The sequence below is a fragment of the Talpa europaea genome, assembly GCF_964194135.1.
Source record: "Talpa europaea genome assembly, chromosome: 10".
Taxonomy (NCBI): Eukaryota; Metazoa; Chordata; class Mammalia; order Eulipotyphla; family Talpidae; genus Talpa; species Talpa europaea.
Genome location: NC_140077.1, coordinates 74978566 through 74995513, shown reverse-complemented (window position 1 = coordinate 74995513; position 16948 = coordinate 74978566). Strand labels below are relative to the sequence as shown.

Sequence of the window (16948 nt, the reverse complement as noted above, 5' to 3'; positions counted from 1 at the left end):
AGCATTTCAGGGCTGGAAGAGAACAATGAAACCATCTAGTTCAATCACTTTATTTTATAGATCAACTCAGTAGTTAGAAGATTGCTAGGGTCACAAAGAATTAAGAGAACTGAGCCAAGAATTCAGGTTTCTGGATGCTTAGTCTTACAGACAAAATCATTTGGCATTTTCTTATCTGATGTCAGTTGTTTTTTTATTTTTTTAAAGATTTATTTATTTATTTATACAAGCACTGGGTACAGTCAGAAGCGCAGGAAGGTGAGAGAATTCACCAGAGCCAGAGTGGGGAGCAGAACAGGCAGAAGGACCGAAGTACACTGCTAAGGGGAGCAGTGGGTGGCAGGAGAGGTCTGCGCGCCATGCAGGACCCTCCTCTGGTGGCCAGGGAGCAGCCAGGGATCGAACCGGCGTTGCAGAGGCTGTGGGCAGCTTCGCAGCCCAGCACTCAACTGTTGCGCCACCGGGGATGCCCTCAGTTTTTTTTTTTGAAGACATACTTTTAAAATTTTTTTTATTTATTTATTTATGCATAAAAGAGCTGGGGTACAGGCCAGAGGTGTGGGGGGTGAGAGGATTCACCAGAGACAGAGTGGGGAACAGAACAGGCAGAATGGCTGAAATACACTGCTGAGGGGAGCAGCGGGCGAGTCAGGAGAGGTCTGCCTCACCATGTGGGTTTCTCCCTGGCCGGGGAGCGAACTTGTGCTGCAGAGGCTGCGACTGCTTCATAGTGTGGTGCTTAAACCCTTGCACCACCAGGGAGGCCCTGATGCCAGTTTTTTTTTTGTTTTTTTTTTTTAATTTTCTAGAGGCATGTCTTATTTATTTATCTATTTGTTTGTTTGTTTGGTTTATACATGCACTGGGTACAGTCAGAAGCCGGGAGGGTGAGAGAATTCACCAGAGCCAGAGCGGTAAGCAGAGGAGGCAGAAGGACCAAAGCACACTGCTGAGCGGAGCAGCGGGCGGCAGGAGAGGTCTGCGCGCCATGTGGGACCCTCCTCCGGTGGCCAGGGAGCAGCCGGGGATCGAACCGGCGCCGCAGAGGCCGCGGGCAGCTTCGCAACCCAGCGCTCAACCGCTGTGCCACCTGGGAGGCCCCCTGATGCCAGTTTTTAAAGAAAGACTGATGAGGAAAAAAGAATGAAAGAGAATTCTTTTTAAAAAGTCCACATTAATTTCTGATAATGTGTAGAAAAAATTTTCTTCAAGCTGACAAAGACTAGGATGCAAAGTATATAATTAGCAGTAGGCAGCCCCAGTCCATTATTATTTCAAGTTCAGCAGCTGCCTGGTGACACTCTCCTTCCTCAGTTAAATGCCAACTGCTTCACATCCTCTTGTGCAGGGCAATATAGAATAGGGGTCTGTAATGTTATATTACACAAGCTCATTTTAGAATTAGCCTGGAGTAGCTGAACAATCTCTCAGGTTTCCATGTTTTTCTTACTGGCTGTGTGAGTGAGCACTGCATTTAAAATGAGATTACAGAACTTAAAAACCCATACTTCAGAGGCTGCGGAGTAAAGTAGTTAAAAGGTGCTTGAGCTTTAGAGTCAGAGAATTTAGGATTAAATGCCATCTCTACTATTTACAAGTGATGTGATGTTAAGCTGTCATTTAATATCGATGACCCTGTTTCTTCGTTTATAAATGAGATGGTAACATTGACCTCTATGGTGAGTGAGACCTAGTGATCACCTAGCATGGACCTGGCCCATGAAGGGTAGTTATTGTCATTACTATGATACCACCTTTCCTATTGCGTTCCAGTAAGCAACACAGTCACTAAGGTGATGGGACTAACTAAAGAAAATATTGATAGTTAAAAGAAAATTCTTTTTATGTGTTACCATAATGAAATGTTTCAGGCATACATCAAAATGTATAATAAATATAATAAATATAATAAAAGCTGATGTATTCATCAGTTCAAATTTTTTAAAAGTCAAAATAATTTAAATCTATTTTGAAAATCAGACTTGAGATCTTGGAAAGTAAACAGCTGTAAAGCTCTCTTCTGCACGGCTCTCTAAGAGTAACTCACAACACACTCAACAACTTCACTCCACATTTCAAGTGTTTTGCCAGGCAATTACTGCAATGGTCCTTTTTAATACTTCATGAGCACTACCTTCTCTCTTGTCAAGCCAGTCTTTCCCCAGCTCCCTTTGCTAACTGCCTATACTCCAAAGGCAGCATCTTCTTCCAAGTTATATTCCATATTCTTACACAATCGTCTGTTAAGTCCTCTTGCTCTCACTTCACTTACTCTAAAATCCACATTAGTAGAATGAATACTGACTTTCTTCACATATTATTAGGAGTGGGGTGAGGGCTAATACCCACTTTTGTTTCCTTCCCCTCTTCCCTATCTCCCTGGTATTCACTTGAAAGTATGAAACTTTAGGACAAAATTAGGAAAACAAATTTAAGAAAACAACAAGTAAAATCCAACAGCTAGCATTAGTGTTTTACGACATGCTAGACAGAAGCATGCTAGACTACATGCTAGAAGTTCTAAGCACTTCTCATATAATTATCACAATAACTACATGCTACTTTATATTTTTTTAAATTTAGAGATGAGGAAACTAAGGTATAGTCAGGTGGCAGATCTTATCCAGTATGTGCAGTTAGCCACCATATTACAGATATCCAGTCATATCAAACTTCGATTATTTTATTCAGTACTAGTTACATGTGAGGAGATGGCCTAGCACTTACCTCACTAGTGAACATGGCACAGAAGTAATCACTGCAGGCAGCCAGCACAATCCGGTGGGCAGGGAAGTCTTTCTGCTCTACTCTCAATGTCACATCACAGAGGGTATTGCTCTTCCTGAGGGAGTTCATTGAATTGAGGATGGATTTAGCGTGAGTATTTGTCATTATGTCTTTGGGGGCCATAATGCCTCCCATCAAGCAATATGGAGAAAGAATGAAAGTAGTCCTTGGACTCTGAAACTGCAAGAGAAACATGAACATATATAAAGGGCTGGGGAAACTGAACATAATTGATTAGTTTTACAAATTAAGGTTTCCTCAGACCAAAACATGGACTAGCAGATGGTATTCTTGTTCTTGGAATTATCACCACAATCTAGTCACTATTTCAAGTAAAAATGATCTCCTTTTCCTCTGAATTCTGATACTGACTGCTTTTACCACTTGACATTTGTTACAATCAATACTTTACTGTACTGTAAGTAGAAACTGTACATATCTTGCATATCTTCACAAGGCCGTTGTCTCAAATCTAAAATTTCTTAAAGGCATGATATCACTATTACTTAATACCTATAGTAGATTAAACAGGTAGATATTTAGAGGGTGGGAATCCTGGTTTACATATTTTTCTATCCTAGCAGGTGTACAAACCATGTTTAGTAATTGAATGCAAGAAAATAAAAATTGTGTATTTAACTTAGAGCAAGAGAGGCCAAGTGAGTGAAAATGAGCTTTTTCTAAATCAGTATGCAAAGAATTATGATGGCTTCCAAAGACATCTGGATTTCTTTTTAAAATTAAACCTCAAGCGAGGGCAAATACCTACAATGAATGATGGAAACCAGCTATCTACAAACTTCCATTTGATTAAGTTACTGAAGCTCTTCTACAGAAGGGCTTTCCTACTCTACATTATTAGTAATTGACTATCAAAGTTAACAAATCAATATTGGTAATTTTTTTATAATGACACAGTCTTACTAGGATAGAAACCTGTCAAAATTCATTCCTCTACTAATTTTACTACTATAGTTAGTGGCATTCAATTAACTCAGTAAGAGATTATATGTCAGTAAATCAATATATTATTTTCTTGACTTGACAAGCTTTATCCGCGTTACTTTTTTTTTTTTTTTTGGCTCCAAGAACAATTTCTGGGGAATGAAATGGGGGTGGTTTTGAGCGTCTATATTATTTGGAACCCAAAACTTTTAGAAATGGTCCAAGAAAAAAAAATCAAATTGGTCTTCAAGAGTCCACGACTCACAACCATAACTTTTGAATAGCAAAATCGAGACTCTAATTTTGATCTACTTCTGTTTATAGTTTGCATATTATTTCATAAGCACCCTAGATAACCCCACCAACTGTGTGACATCTATTTTTCAGAAAAGGAGGTGATTCATCCAAGTAAATGATGTTTTTCAGAAAAAATTTTCCTAAAGTCAACTTAGTTTTAAAACTCCGGAGATGCAAGAAACGTCTGAATAAAGGTCCATTACTCTGAAGATCTTCTGGGGCGTTAACACAGGGTTCAGCCTAAGACTGGGTCTTAAGGTTTCCGTATCAAAAAATGACAGTGGCCCTATCGCAGGATGGTCATCTTCCTTGGGGAATTCCTGCTTCATCAGGCAAAGTCTCAGCCACATCCTCTAAGACCCTCACCTTTCTGAGATGATCTATTCTAGAACTTCCGTTAACATCCAAATAGAGGGGTTCCACCACGGAAGATTCGGGGTGGGGCGGGGAAGGGGCGTCAAATTCTGGAAGGGCTAAATCCCAGGTGGGAGAAGAACAAGAAAGGAGGTCACCTCCCCTGACAACACCAGCAATAGAGTTGGCTTCTATTACCAGGTGGGGGTAGTGGGGGCGAGGTTGGGCGCTCGACGCCAGATGGCCCCCTGGCCGGGGCTCCCCAGCTCTCCTGAGCGCCTCTTCCATTCCAGCGCGGGGTAGGGAGGGGGAGTGGGGAGGCAGGGTTACCAGCGGGAGCTGGGAAATAGGAAGGAAAAGGCTGCCTGCTACCACCTCCGTGCAACTCACCTCCGCTCCGAGCCCACCCGGCCGCGCGGGGGTGATCCTTGCCCGGGCGTCCCCCGCCCGGGAGACGGGGTGGGGCGCGGGGCTAGCAGGCGGCTCAGGACGAGCCGAAGCGCCGCCGCCGCCCCGACCCGGAGGCTCTGGAGCCGTCACCGTGGACGTGCCGGCTCCAGTCCCCGCGGCCGCGCGACGTGATGACGTAATGCAGCCCGAGCACCGCCCCCCTCCCGGGCCTGGGCCGCTTCGCGCGTGGAGGCCGCGTCACGTGACCCGCAGGTACCGGGTCCTGCGCCTCCGTAGACTTCCAGAAAGCCAGAAAGAGGAAGGTAGGGCCGGCTGGGTCGCTCAGGGAGGGACAGGGTGTACAGCTGTCCAGCTCCGAGGTTGGTGAGGCTGAGATTTTTCTCCAGCTTCCGAAGAGGATAAAAATTGTAAGTAGGGAGATGTTTTTACCTGGTAGGTGTTCGGGAAACATCTCATGTCTTCGTCCGCAACCGAGAGTCCAGCAGGAGGGTGCTAGTGGGACCACGCTGGGCTCCCCACCTCCATAGAGTCACGACTATATTGTGGCGGAGCAAAGATAACAACCCCGAAGATAAACAGATGACAGCCTCATACGTCAGGAGCAACAGCCTGGCGGAAAGGGGTATGAAAAATTGTGATTAAACTTTATTTGCCCCCATAGCGGCACTACAGCTCAGGAGAGGGAGGGGAGGTGGCTGTATGGAGCCCTTCTAGTGTTGACTTGGCTGCCCATGCCCACAGGGGGGACTTTGAAGTTCTGGCACTGTGCTGGAAAAGGGTGTGCACAGATTCCTGTGCTGAATGAAAGATGTACTACTGGCAAACTCTAGGAGTAGGGCTGCAGGCTGATGCTTACTAGCTTGTCTGAGGCTCTCAATCTAGAATAGTTGGAACCTGAACCAGCAGGGAGAACCAGGCCACATACCAGTGTGTGCTCATAGACTTAGGCTACTGTTTACAGTCTGAGGCTATGATATCTGAAAGGTCCTTGCAGCAGGCCGGAATGCAGGAGCCAACCAGGAAGCCCACCTGGGGGGCAGGAATGCTGATACCTGCCTGGAGGACTCAGACAATGAGCCTCCCCCCTCCCACTAAGAGTCTCATCTCAGACAAAGAACCTCTACCTGCCCTACAAACTTTTCCCGCCGTACGAGCCCAACTACCCACCTGACCTCTCCTCACCCTATAAAACCCTGCTTCCCCCTAACAACGTGCGCGGCTTCACTGACCCCCACCTTGGGTCTGTGAGGTCCGCCCGGGCCCAATAAACTTTCCCCCCCTTTGAGAAATGTAGCCTGGCTCTCCTTGTCTTTACCGCGCCGAACCTTTCAATATCCAAATCACTTATCTTACCCCCCACCCCCACCCCCACTCCACCGTGGGCCAAACCAAATCCAAAACTGAATGCAAGGCTTAAGTACCTAGACCTTAATAACAAGAGCAAGTTCCCCTGAGTAAACCTTTACTTGAATAGCAAAGAGAACAATTCCTGGCTTTTTGCACTGTTTCCACTATAATGCTAAAACCCAGCACTGCAGCGTGCTTAACTGCAGCCTAAAAGTTGAGGCTAGCAGGAGACTACCAGAGTTATCTTAGGGGAGAGGGTCACTATGGATCCCCCACACATAACTCAAGTATCTGAGCAGCAGAAAGCTTGAGACCTTAATGCTCATTGGAAGTGACCCTTTGGTGTGTTACAGTCCTAAATGCCTTCTACCTATTACCTCTTCTCAGGAACAGAGCCTTAACCATCTAATTAAATGCAAAGGCAGAAGTCAATGAAATAATATACACCTAAAGATTTTGGGTAAAATATTGAAGATTATACCTAGCTTCTTAAGGGGGAGTATAAAGCCAATTTACTAAGATAAGAAAAGGAAATTCTCTTTTACATCTGATAAAGAGTAAAAATGAAGGGAAAGAAGAGTATATTACAAGTGCTCTAGCAAAACACCCCCAAAAGAAGTCTCAATCCAGCAGAACTGTAGAATATGCCTGAAGAGGGGTTTAAGGTTTTAGTTAGAGCCATGCTTCCTGAATTAAGAAAAACAATGGATGATGTAAAATAAGGGCAAAACAAAGATCAATACAATATGAGACTGCTACAACCAGAACTAGTGGCCTAAAAATACTATAATCAAATTTTAAAAAATGGAGGACTTTAAGAGTAGACAAATGCAGACCTGGGAAAAATTAGTGGACTTGAAAGCACAGTGGCAGAGAACAGACAAATAGAACAACAAAGAGAAGAAAGAACAACAATAATAAAGAAAGCAGTAGAGTAGACAAATAGTCTTGGGAAAAATTAGTGGACTTGAAAGCACAGTGGCAGAGAACAGACAAATAGAACAACAAAGAGGAGAACAACAACAATTAAAAAAAAGCAGAGTTAAGAACTCTCTGAGATAACCTAGAGAGAAATAACATCTCTATGGGTGGGACCCCTAAAGGGGAACAAAAGAGAAAGACATAAAAATTTATTTAAAGAAATAATTGCTGGGGCTTATCTGGTGGCGCAAGGGGTTAAGCATAGCACTGTGAAGCTATCCACAGCTGCTACAGCATGAATTTGATCCCCAGCCGGCCAGGCAGCTACCCATATGGCCCAGCAGGACCTCTCCTGACTCCCCGCTGCTCCCCTCAGCAGTGTATTTCAGTCAGTCTGCCTGTTCTGTTCCCCACTATGTTTTTGGTGAATCCTCTCACCTCCCACACCTCTGGCCTGTACCCCAGTTCTTGTATGCCTAAATAAATAAATCTTAAAAAAAAAAAAGAAATAATTGCTAAGAACCATCGGAATGTGGGAAATAGACCAGACATTCTGATCTAAAAGGCCCAAAGAGTTCCAAACAAATAATAACTAAACCTGCACACTCCAAGACACATTATAATAAAACTGTTGAAAATCAGCGACAAAGTATGGAGAGAAAAAAGAGTAATCTATAAGGGAATACCAATTAGACTAAACATTAATTAGACTTGAACACCATGGAAACTTTATAGGCAGGAGGTTGGTGTCCTGCTATTTAAAGTACTCAGAGAATAAGATACCCAGTCTAGGATCTTTTACTTGAGTATTAACATTCAAGACAGCAGGAAGTATAAAGAGCTTCACTGAAAAGCAGAAACTAAAAGAATGTATCAGCTCCAAGCCAAACATGAAAGTAGCCCTAAAGGAGTTATAAAAGCAACAACAACCAAAAAGAAAGGCAAGAGATAACTGAACCTAAATTACAATTTGGAGAAGAGTAAACATGTGGCCCATCAGAATGAGTTTGCAATCAGACAGTCCAACAGACCCCAAAATAGTCCGTCATAAGTGACTTCAATATAATCTTCATACAAAAATCAGTACAGTTATCACATAAAACAATAGGAATGGAACCTAAACAGAACATAAAAGATGTCCAAATAAAAAGACAAGGTCAAACTTAAAAATAAATTAAAATGTAACAAAATGGCAATTAGCACTTATATCTCTATAATGACCTTAAATATAAATGGCTTGAATATACTAGTTAAGAAGGTATAGAGTGGGTGCCTCCCTGGTGGCCTAGGGGTTAAGTCTCTGTGCTATCACCACTTCTGCCTGAGTTTGATCCCTGTCCAGGGGGCTAACCCACATGGTGCAGCAGACCTCTCCTGTCTTACCCTCTATTCCCCTTAGCAGTGTATTTCAGTAGACCTGCCCCCCAGTTCTGCTCCCCACTCTGTCTCTGGTGAATCCTTTCACCTGCTGCACCTCTGGCCTACCCCCTAGTTCTTCAATGCATAAATAAATAAATCTTGGGAAGAAAAGGTATGGAGTGACGGAATGGATTTCAAAACAAAGCCCAACTTTCTGTTGTTTACAGGAAACCCATTTTACCAACAAAACAAACACAGACTTAACATTAAAGACTGCAAGTCAATCCTACCAGCAAATGGCAATCAAATTCAGGAATAGCTATACATATATCAGATAAAATAGCTTTGCAATTTAAAAAAAGCGAGATGAACATTGTGATTAAGGATCTAACACAAGAAGAAGTAACACAAGGGCCTCCCTAGTGGCGCGAAGGTTTAGGCACAGCACTATGAAGCAATCCACAGCCACTATAGCACAAATTCGATCTCAGGCCGGCCAGGGAGCTACCCACATGGCACAGCAGACCTCTTCTGTCTCACCCGCTGTTCTCCTTAGCAGTGTATTTCAGTAGATCTGCCTGTTCTGTTCTCTATTCTGTCTCTGGTGAATCCTCTCACCTCCTCTGCCCCCTGCACCTCTGCGCCTGTACCCCTGTTCTTGTATGCATAAATAAACAAATCTTTAAAAAAAAAAAAAAAGAGGGCCTCCCCTGGTGGCGCAGCGGTTGAGCACTGGGCTGTGAAGATGCCCGCAGCCTCTGCAGCACCAGTTCGATTCCCAGCCGCTGGCGAGGGTCCCACATGGCGCAGCAGACCTCTCCTATCTCTCCCGCTGCTCCCCTCAGCAGTGTATTTTGTCTGCCTGTTCTGTTCCCCTCTCTGGCTCTGGTGAATTCTCTCATCCTCCTGCACTTCTGAGTGTACCCAGTGCTTGTATAAATAAATAAATCTTAAAAAAAAAAATAAAAGTAACATAAATATATATTCACCAAATGTCGGAGCACCAAGATACATAAGACAATTATTAATAGAACTAAAGAGAGATACTGACAACAGCACAATAATACTATGTGTCCTCATAGACTAAGTAAAGCAACTTGAGAAAGAGGAACAAATCAGATTTAAAGGTAGTAAAAGAAAGGATATAAAGAAGCAGAAGTAAATGATACAAATAAAAAAGGACATTCAAAATATCAATGAAACTAAAAGTTGATTTTTTGAGAAGATAAAATTGATAAGCTTCTAGCTAGACTAACAAAGAAAAGAGAGAAAACATTAAAAGAAATGAAAGGAGAAATTACCACAAATAGCACAGATATACAAGAGATTGTAAGAGATTACTCTAAACTCAAATTAATGCCAATAAATTTGATAACCTTGAAGAAATGGATAGATTTCTAGAATAGAGTTTTCCCAAGACTAAACCAGGAAGAAACAGAAGAATTGAAAAACCAATCACACTCATAGAAATTAAAACAGCAACAAAAATGTCCTCCCAAACCAAAGCCAGGGCCAGGGCTTTACAGGGTAATTTTATCAAAACTTTATAGATCTTGGGCTCATCTTCTCAAATTATTTCTGAAAATCCAAGAAGAGGGAATGTGCCCTAATACGTTTGACAATGATATTACCTTAATGTCAAAACAAGATCAAGACACCACAAGAAAACAACAGACCAATCTCCCTGATAAATATTATACAAATATTTATCAACAAATGCAAATCAAATTCATCAATACACAAAATATATATCATGGTCAAGTGGGATTTATCTCAGGGGTGCAAGGATGGTTTAATATGTGTAAATCAATGTATTAAAAATATACTTTATCAACAAAAATAAAGATAAAAGTCGTGTGATAATTTCTGTCCATGTAGGGAAAACATTTGATAAAATTTAAAATCCATTTATGATAAAAGCTCCAAACAAAATGAGAAGAAAACTATCTCAACATTCAAAGGCCATTATCAAATGGTGAAAAATGGAACACTTTCCCTTTAAGACCAGGAACAATACAAGGATTCTAACTGTCGCCATTTCAGTTTAATTTAGTATTAGAGGTTTGAGCTAGAACAATAAGAAAACAACAGGAAATAAGAGGAATCCAAGTTGGAAAAGAAACAAAAATATTATTTGCTGCTGATATGATACTATATATAGAAAATCCTGAAGATGCCACCATAAAGCTATTGAAACGATAAATGACTATAGCAATGTGGCAGCCTGCAAAATCAACATACAAAAATATGCTGCATTTTTATGTACAAGGAATGAGAAAGAAAAAATAGAAAATAATTTCATTCATAGTTACTTCTAAAACAATGAAATACTTAAGGATTAACTTATCCAAGGAGATCAAGAACTTATACAATGAAAACTACAAAGTATTAAAGGACACCAACAAGACATAAAGAGATGGAAAGACATTCCATGCTCTTGGATGGGGAGACTCAGTGTATTCAAAATGACGATTTTACCAGAAGAAACACACTATTTTAATGTTATGTTTACCACAATATCAACAATATCTTTAAAGAAGTTGAGCAAAAAGACTGAATTTATATGGAGCCATAAAAGGTCTTGAACAGGAAAAGCAATCCTGAGAAAAATTGGAGGGAAACAGAAGCAACACATTAACTGATTTTGAATTATGTTACAAAGAAATAGTGATTAAAATATTGTATTAGCATAACAATAGACACATGGATCAGTGAGAGAGAATTGAAAGCCCAGAAGTAGATTCATGTATACATTAATATTAATTCACAATAAAGGAGCCACAACCATACAACTAGGAGAGCTTTTGACAAATGTTGCTGGGAGCCCTGTGGGAAAATAGTTTAAAATATCTCAAGATATTTAAAATAGATGTACCAGATGACCCAGCAATTCTATTCTAGGTATCTACCTGAAGAATGCACAATCACTAATTGGGAGGGATATATAAACGCCTATGTTCATTGCAGCCCTATTTACAATAGCCAAGTTATGGAAACACCCTAAGTGCCTGAAGATAGAGTAGATCAGAAAAAATGTTTATGTAGGTACACACACACACACACACAAACTGGGAAGCTACTCAGCTATAAAAAAGATTTATAGCTATTTGTGACAACATGAGAGGATAATGCTAAGCAAAATTAATCAGAGGAAGAAAGATAAATACCAGGTGGTTTCACTTCTATGTGGAATGCAGAGAAACAAAAGAAAGGGTCAGACAAAACCAAACCAATAACAAATGCTTTGATTATAAAACTGAGACAATCAGAAGGAAAGGGTGGTGGGGTAAGAGCAGGGGAAAGGGAGCCCAGTGGAACATGGTGGAACATTATTGGGGCTTTGGTGGTGGACATGCTGTGAAACATACATTTGTAGAGGTTTGGACCTATAATCCCTAAAACAGTGATGTAAACCAAATCTACAAATAAAACAAACAAAAAAATGGTCCTGTGAAAACTAGAAGGACACATGTAAAAGAATGCACAAAAAGGGCCTCCCTGGTGGTGCAGGGGTTAAACTCAGCCTTATCAAGCTACTGCCAGCCACTGGAGCACAAGTTTGATCCCTGGCCAGGGGGGTGACCCACATGGCACTACAGACCTCTCCTAACTTGTCCGCGGCTCCTCTCAGCAGTGTATTTCAGTAGATCTGCCTGTTCTGTTCCCCACTCTGTCTCTGGTGAATCCTCTCATCCCCCACACCTCTGGCCTACACCCCAGTTCTTGTATGCATAAATAAATAAATTTTAAAAAGTACACAAAAATAAATTCCAAATGAATTAAAGACTTAGAATTAAGACCAGAAGCAATAAACTATACAGAAGAAAATGTTGGTGATACATTTCTGACTGAATGATAAAAGTGTTTTTGGAGACTATCTCTCTCTCCTGCAAGGGAAATAAAAGCACAAACAATTGAAATAAAAAATTAAAAAACTACATAGCAAAAGAAGATATACATAGATCACAAAGACATCCTATTGAATAGGAGAAAATATTTACACATTACACAACTGACAAGGGGCTAATATCGTATATATTTGTATATCTATATGTACACACACATATATAAAACCTGTACAATTTAACAATAAACAACCCAATTAATAAATGGACAGCAAATGTGAACAGACAGTTCACCAAAGAGGATATCTAGAAGGTGAATAGATACATGGAAAAATGTTCATCACTGCTTTTAATAAGGGAGATGCAGGTCAAAACCACAATGACATATCATTTCGCACCCGTGAGAATGACACCCATTTAAAAAATTCCCAACAACAATCTGAAGAGGAATCAGAGAGAGGAAACCTATTACACTGTTCATGGGAATGTAAAATGGTGTAGCCATTTTGGCGAGCAATCTGGATTTACCTTAAGCACTAAAAATGGAAATACTGTATGACCCAGCAGTTCTTCTCCTGGACGTCCATCTAAAGAACTTAAAACCATCCTACAATGTTTATCGCAGCATTGTTTATACTAGCTAGGGCATGGAAACAACCCAAGTGCCCACTGAGAAGAGGATTGACTGCGGAAGATGTGGGATAGCCATACAATGGAAGTTTCTCTGGTCCCATGGAAAGAGGAAGTGTTGCCATTTACAATAAATGGAAGAAGTTCAAGGGAATTATGTGTGGTAATAAAGCAAGGCAGAATGACAAAGACAAATACTGGACATTTACATAGCAGACATATTGGCCAAACAAAATACTTATGAGGACTAGTGAGCACTAATGAAATGAGGTTTCTGAAGTTATGCAGAAGGGAAGGAGAAAGGGTCAAAAAATAAAAACAAAACCCCCCAACAAGTCCATTGTCTATAGAGGCCTTTTCAGACTCTCTCTGGTAAATCCTCTGAACCCTGCAATTCACTGACCTCAGCATTCTCTGCATCATAATGGGGACTGACTCCCTCAGGAGGGAGTCTCCCCAGCTTCCTGCACTCCAGAACAATTAAGTAGGAGGAACTTGTGTTCACCAGTATTTGGACACTGAGGGAGATTGCAATGGGTATTCTTAGAAGTCTCAGCTGTTCTCATCTCTCCTATTCCTCTTCTGCTGACTCCACCAGCTCGTGGGTGCTGAGCCTTCAGTTTAGGGAATTTTGCTTCTAATTGATCTTGGAGCATTTATCTTAGTGGCTTATAAGGGGCAATGGGTGCGTGATCAACTTGTCTGACTGTCCAAGCCACTGTGTTTGATTATACTGTTTTCTATGGGACTTTTGATTCTTTAGGGATAATAAAGCGATAGCTGAGTGGTAGCTTTCTAATTTGACACGGATTCCATCTTTCCTTTCATCTCCCATCTAAAATTGAGTGCAGGATTGGTACAAATGGGGGCATTTTGGAAAAGTTCATGAAAACTATGACTGCAGCTATCCTTTAACTGAGCAATTCTTATAAATTTATTCTTCATATATACTTGTATACATTTAAAATTTTATGTGCATAAGGTTGTTTGTCGATTAATGTCCATGACTTAGGACTGGTTCAGTAAAGTATGGTACAGCCATACAATTCATACCATGCATCTGTGAAAATTGTGTGTAGTTGGCTATTGCATAAGGTTGGGAAAATACTTAACTCTTTGTATTTGTGTGTGTGTGTGTATATATCCACTATATACTATATATATATATATATATAATATATATAAAGCATTTAGAAAGATACAAAATAAAACATTGACACTGGTTTCCTTGGAGAGAGAAACTGGTTAGTTGGGAGATAGTGCTGGAGGGAGATTTTTCTCGTATTATCTTTTTGTACCTTTTGAACTTTGCAGCTTATGAATTAAAAAATGTACAATTTAAAGAAAAAGTAAAAACCACCGCTTGTTTTCTGGATGTAAAATATCACTTTAATGATATTGCTTAATTCCTGGCTGCTAAATCAAGAAATTTTTCAAATATGAAATGGAACTTAATAAAAGAGGCTTTGTTTAACTATGTCCCCCCCCCCTTTTCCAAAGAATAAAGGACAAAGAAACTGCTAACTAGAAAGTCAGCATACTGAGACAACTAGTTTAGGCTTCTTCTGTTTTTTTTTTTTGTTTGTTTGTTTTTTTTCAGGGTTACAGTCCCAGCATGTTCTGGGTTTTTATGTTATGAGGACACTCCTTTCCCTACAAGAACAAGAATACTTCCAGTCATTGGGATATTTGACTCAGTCTTACAGCCCAAACTTACTCAGAATTTCCTAGGTCCATTCTGGAGTTGGGTCTCGATAAGGTTAGATATCATATCGTCTTTATGATTTGGACACCCAGGGTGATTATAGGTGTTCACAGTTACTGGAGAGCTTCAGTGAGGGAAAACAGGGAATTTGCCTGGTAACTCTACGTCAAGTGCGTAGAGGACATGTTGATCTGTACACCAGCCAGGCCGAATACTTTGCATTTTACACCAGCAGAGTGTAAACAAGAAGCATGCGGCTCTCTGTTGCTGACTGTAATCAAAGCAGGGCCTGGCTGCAGCTTTGAGACTCAGCTAAATTGGCACCAGACCCAAGTCAGGCCTCCCGAGGTGGCTCCAGCCGCTCACTGGGATAGCGGAGATATTAAGCAGATCCTGGCAGTCTTGTTAATTGACTTTGGCTCAAGGACTCCTCCAAACCAAGAGCTTTACTCGAACTTTCTTAGACTACAGGACTGTCCAGGACACTTTCCTCTACTTTTCCTTTCCTTCATTTAAACACTGTCCCAAACTTCTCTCACTCCCTTCCTATTTTCCTTTACATGTAAGCATTTCCCCTAATAAAATCCTTGCACGTTTACTTTTATCTTCTCTGAGGACTGGACTAACTCAGCATTCAATAATTTCTTTGTACTGTATTACCCATTTGTGCTAATTTAAGAGTTTACCAATGTTCCCAAAGTTATATATTTTAAATCTAAGATGAATGTAGTATAGGTAAAGATAAATTAGTCTCTTTTAAATTTATTGATAGAAAGGGGTAGAGTCAGATTCTTGCTTTTATTCTTCTTGGATATTATTTGCCAACAACACATCATTGTTTTTGTTGTTTACTTCTTCTGTAGTGCCTAGCATACAGCAGGGCCTGGATTTAGGGAATAAGTGAATCAACTTTTAAGTTTGCAGTTAGAGAAAGAAGCTAGTATTTATTTGTTGTTCTGGTAAAGCAGCAGTTCCGATAAAGGGAAATACTGAAATCAGGAGTGAAAAGAAATTTTAAGTGATCCAAGACTTTAGAACCAGGGGTTTAAATTGGAATAATCTGGATTCAGATATTGACTCCATTTCATCTGTGGAATGGATTGCTACTTAATTCACAGGGTTAAAGATAAAAAGAAAAAGTGAGGCAAAAGTATAAAGTAGATGCTCAATGAACATTCCCTCTTAGATTCTTTCTCTGGTCCTGTCTACTACTGAAAAATGAAGAATCCTACACACTTTGTTTCACCAGTTGCTATGAATCTCCTTTATTTCCTCATGTAGAAAATGGAGTTGGGTCCATTGTAGTCCCTTCTTTCTGGCCCTATACATGTGGTTGCAAATGCAGATGCCTCCAGGGCTTAAGCAGCTGACTCCAGTGAGGGAAGCAAGCTATCTAGGGACTTAAAAGCTGGAAAGCACAAGGCCCGTGAAGGTCATGGCTGCTACTGAGCTGCAGCTGATTGGCCCCAGGGTGCAGGCCAAAGAAAACACATGTGTGAATGCTGCAACCTGGAAGTCACAAGTTTGTGATGTTTGTTGTCAGCAATGAAATATTTTTTAAAATGGAAGATTGTTTGGTATTGAATAAAGTACTCATTGCTTATACACAAGAAAAAATAATCATAGTATTGGAACCCTCAGGCAGCATGCCCTTCTGCTCCCATCCTGTTCTTACCCCTTAGAGGTAGTAGTCATTTTTCTGAATTAACATTTCCTTTTTAAAGTTTTTACCGTTTGTATCCTTAAACTATCATTAGTTTTGCAAATTTCTGAACATCACATAAATGCAGTTGCAGATGTATTCTTCAGTAACTTGCTTCCCTCCCTTTGTTGCTTATTACCATGAGGTCATTTTCACTGGTAGTGTTTCAGTCTAGGAATAAACCAAGATTTTTCTGCTCAACCCTTTTGGACATTTGGCTTGTTGGCAGAATGCTGCTACCACAGAGCTGCAGTGGATCTTTGGGTACAAGTCAGGTTTCTCACTGGCAGTGTTTTTGAGTCTAAATTGTGATCCATGAGTGAGTTATGAAACCATGTAGTGGGGCAAAACCAGCATTTTTGTAGGAGTTCAGATACACATCACTGTGTTGCTTCACGAACCGTATTGCCACATGTGCATCTGCTCTGCGCTTGTCCACCATCCACATGGTGGTCCTGCTGAAGTGCAGGCCCCGCCCCTCCCCACCCCCTACCCCCGCACAAACACACAGTATCAGAGCTTTTAATGTGTGCCAGTCTGGTTGGTGTGCAATGGTTTATCGCTCTGGTTTTAAGTTACATCTCCCTGATTACTACTCGAGGTTGAGAAATGTTTCCTTTGTTGGCCTAGTTGGACTGTTTTTCA

General features: G+C 40.8%; 1 protein-coding gene across 4 annotated transcripts in view; it reads right to left on the bottom strand.

Moving 5' to 3' along the window:
- KLHL12 (kelch like family member 12) overlaps positions 1 to 2922 on the bottom strand; it is a gene marked incomplete at both ends in the record, with an annotated part of 28274 nt that extends 25352 nt beyond the window's left edge. For all 4 annotated transcript variants that reach the window (XM_084244862.1, XM_084244863.1, XM_084244864.1 and 1 more), the window contains one exon: positions 2728 to 2922. In XM_084244862.1, coding sequence (XP_084100988.1) covers positions 2728 to 2922 — 195 coding nt within the window. The remainder of the gene's footprint in view (positions 1 to 2727) is intronic.
- Positions 2923 to 16948: the final 14026 nt, after the last annotated feature.